Source organism: Sapajus apella, unplaced genomic scaffold (assembly GCF_009761245.1).
Source record: "Sapajus apella isolate SASKATOON/1434 unplaced genomic scaffold, GSC_monkey_1.0 scaffold6, whole genome shotgun sequence".
In the NCBI taxonomy this organism is placed as follows: Eukaryota; Metazoa; Chordata; class Mammalia; order Primates; family Cebidae; genus Sapajus; species Sapajus apella.
Genome location: NW_022436946.1, coordinates 11,704,204 through 11,707,719, shown reverse-complemented (window position 1 = coordinate 11,707,719; position 3,516 = coordinate 11,704,204). Strand labels below are relative to the sequence as shown.

The 3,516-nt window shown below is 53.6% G+C and overlaps 1 protein-coding gene across 1 annotated transcript in view; it reads left to right on the top strand.

Annotated features, from left to right (window-relative positions):
- The first annotated feature begins 755 nt into the window (after positions 1-755).
- The window catches only part of HEBP2 (heme binding protein 2), a 9,997-nt gene continuing 7,236 nt past the window's right edge, over positions 756-3,516 (top strand). Inside the window, exons 1-3 of the mRNA XM_032274644.1 lie at positions 756-1,154; positions 1,701-1,836; positions 2,535-2,715. Of these exons, the coding sequence (XP_032130535.1) occupies positions 1,053-1,154; positions 1,701-1,836; positions 2,535-2,715 (419 nt within the window). The 5' untranslated portion in view covers positions 756-1,052. The remainder of the gene's footprint in view (positions 1,155-1,700; positions 1,837-2,534; positions 2,716-3,516) is intronic.

The window sequence follows — 3,516 nt, the reverse complement described above, 5'->3', positions numbered from 1 at the left end:
AACCTCCTGTCAGTTGGCTGAGTGGGGAGTGCCAGCTGCCTCTGCAGCGGTTACGTCGCCCCGGGAAGCCTCGGAGCTCTGGCTGCCCACGATGGGGGTCTGCTGGGGGGCGCTGGAGTCGCGCAGGGTCCCCGCGCAGGGCACAGTCACGCGGGTCAGCCTGGCCGTCTGAACGTCGGGGTGGGAGGGTTGGGGAACAGAGCCGCACCCGGCTTGGCTCTGGAAAGCCCTGGTAACCAGAATTCTTGAAACGCACGGGGGTCTGGCCTCGGACCTACCTCTCCCCGAGTCCCGTTAAGCCTGGGAGGATGACCCAGAGGGTTTGGGGTCCTGTCGGGGAAAAGTTCAGAAACCAGAAGAGTTCCAGATTCTCCCCTTGTGTCTGTGGCCCCGCCACCTCCTCCGCAAGGGACCCTGAGGAGTGTCTGGGCCCTAGGGCACCTTCTTGGGGTGAGTATGGCCGCTCGCCCTGGCTGGGCCCCGGGAGTCGGGTCGCCAGGCGCCTCCTCCTGCCCTTCTCTGCCCGCGGCGGCGCCGGGACACCCTCTGGGGGGGTGGCCGTCCCCGCCGCTGCCAGGGCTCCCCGTCCGCGCCCGCGGCTCCCAGCGAGGGCGGGACCGCGGCAGAGGTGCCCAAACCTGTTGCACGGAAACCGCGCCACCCCCGGCTGCCCGCGGGGCCACCTCTGCGCGACTTTCCCTCAAAAACAAGGGCAGGGGCAAGGGAGGGCGGGAGGTGCCCCCAAAAGAAGGCGGGCCAAAGCGAGCGAGGCTCCCATTCCTGCGGAGGGGCCGGGGCAGGGCGCGCCACCCCGGTCGGATCTGCCAGGGGTCGGGAGCCGGCCGCGCCCTGGTGGCGGCGCCCCCTAGCGGCCCAGAGCCGGGCGCATCCGGCGAGTTCAGGTCTCCTGCGCGGCGGGGAGGAGAGACCGCGTCTGCAGGGCGCGGACTCGGAGACTCGGGGCCTCGGCGGGGCGCGCGCACGCAGGAGGGGCGGCCGCGGTGCGGGCCCTCGGCGCGGCTGGCCAGGCTCCCAGAGCGTCGACGCCGCCCATGGCCGAGCCGCTCCAGCCAGACCCCGGGGCGGCCGAGGTTGCGGCGGCCCAAGTGGTGGAGACACCGGGCTGGAAGGCCCCGGAGGACGCGGGCCCCCAGGTAGGCGCCGACCCGGGAGCGGAGGGGCCGGGCCCGCCTTCGGGCTGATTTGCAGTGAGGCCGGCGGGTCTGGTAGAGTTAAGTAAAAAGTACAATTTTTTAAATGGTCCGAGCCCCTACCCCTTATCTTTAGCAAACGAGAAACTGCAGTCACTTAGCTCTACCCTCCCCCTACGCCCAGTACGGGTCCCACCTCGATTGCTTGTCTTTGCGGGGTGGCGGGGCGGGGAGGAACTGGTTACGTCCCAGAACGCGCGGTGGAACCTTCCGAGCAGAGCGGGTGTCACAGATGCTTGTCTTTAAAGCTTGAATCGAGTCCCCAGCGTGAGGGGTTGGGGCCGCTGCGGTCCCTAATGGCAAGGAGGGGAACCTCTTGGAGGGGCTCTTCCCAGCCCTAAGGAGCGGGGACCAGGCCGGACCCCGGGGCGGTGCAGCCCCTAGACAGGCCGGCTCCAGATCGACCCGAGATCATGGCACCGGTATTTTTGCATCTCATCCCTCCCCCTCTTAGAATTGCTTCTCGAAGTTTTCTCTGTTCCACTTTAGCCCGGAAGTTACGAGATCCGACACTATGGACCAGCCAAGTGGGTCAGCACGTCCGTGGAGTCTATGGACTGGGATTCAGCCATCCAAACCGGCTTTATGAAACTGAACAGCTACATTCAAGGCAAAAATGAGAAAGGTAAAAGCAGGTTTCCTGGTAATTATGCATATTGTGATTGAGTCCCCAGGCTTACTATTGAGTGTTAGCTTATTAAAGAAGTATCATTTATCATAGAAAAATAGCCAAGTCATCAAAGACTTGTCTTGTTTTCAGACATGACTCCTCGGGACCAGGGTTTACACTGTTTTCAACCTCTGTTTTCTGATTTTGCTGGATGAACTGGGGTTGGGTGTAACTCGTGATAAGTCCTTTTCCACGGCTGACGCTTCAAGATAATTTGGTGACTGATAGGATCAGAGGCATCAGGAGACAAGAAGGCACCAAGATTAGAAGCATCAAGTCATAACTTTGGCTCTGGCTTTGCTGCTATTTATATTTTAGCAGGTCCTCATTATCTGAATTGTAAAATTCAGATAATGGGACCTCATTATCTGAATTGTAAAAAAAAAAAAGAATTGCTGATCATGTAATCTCTAATTTCCCCTTTTATCTCTAAAAATTAAGAATTAACCCAAAATATCAGTATTACAGAAAGTGGTTTAATGTGGGGAGTAATTGAGTAATTTTGACCTTACTGTTTTAAGATGAAAATTGTCTTAAAGGTAAATATGTCAATAATGTAAAGTAAATCAAAACACAAAGATAAAAAAATATATAGGTTAAATGTTTAAAGTAGCCAAAAATACAGTAAATTTGCTTTCATTTTTATGTCACAGAGATGAAAATAAAGATGACAGCTCCAGTGACAAGCTACGTGGAGCCTGGCTCAGGTCCTTTTAGTGAGTCTACCATTACCATTTCCCTGTATATTCCCTCTGAACAGCAATTTGATCCGCCCAAGCCTTTAGAGTCAGATGTCTTCATTGAAGACAGAGCCGAAATGACTGTGTTTGTACGGTAAGTGGTAGCTAATTTATAGCCTTGCTGACTGGTAGTTTTACTTGCATGCACTCACAGTTTAGCGCCAATGCAATTTCAAAAGGCTTTTCACCCTTTGGTAAAATCAGATCTAGTGCATTTTGTGATGTTTTCCTCCTGGCTTTGTTTTTTATGTTACTGAGGTCTGCTGCAAGATAGAATCACTTCATTTAATGAGTCTATTGCATGTCTTTCATATAAGACACGGTGCAAACTACATGCCCCCAAGACAAAAGACTGCAATATAGTTAGACCTGAACAAAAGTACCTTAAAACAAAAGTCTTAGTCTGTTCAGGCTGTTGTATCAAAATGCCATAGGCTAGGTAGCTTAAAAGAAACAGAGATTTATCTCTCACATTTCTGGAGACAAGGACATTCAAGTTGAAGGTGCTGTCAGTTTCAGTGGCTGGCGAGGGCCTGTTTCCTGGTTCATGGATGGAACCTTCTCGGTAACTTCCTCACGTGGTGGAAGAGCCAAGGCAGCTTTACTGGACATGTTTTACAAGTCTCTACCCTCATGACCTCATCACTTTTCCAAAGCCTCATCTCCTAATGTACGATCACATTCGTGATTAGGTTTTCAAAATATGAATTTTGAAGCCAAGCACTTTGGGAGGCTGAGGCAGGTGGATCACTTGAGCCTGGGAGTTAGAGACCAGCCTGGGCAACATAGCAAGGCCCCATCTCTACAAAAAGAAATGTGTATATGTGTGTGTGTGTATGTATATGTATACACACACACACACACACACACACACACACACACACACACACACACA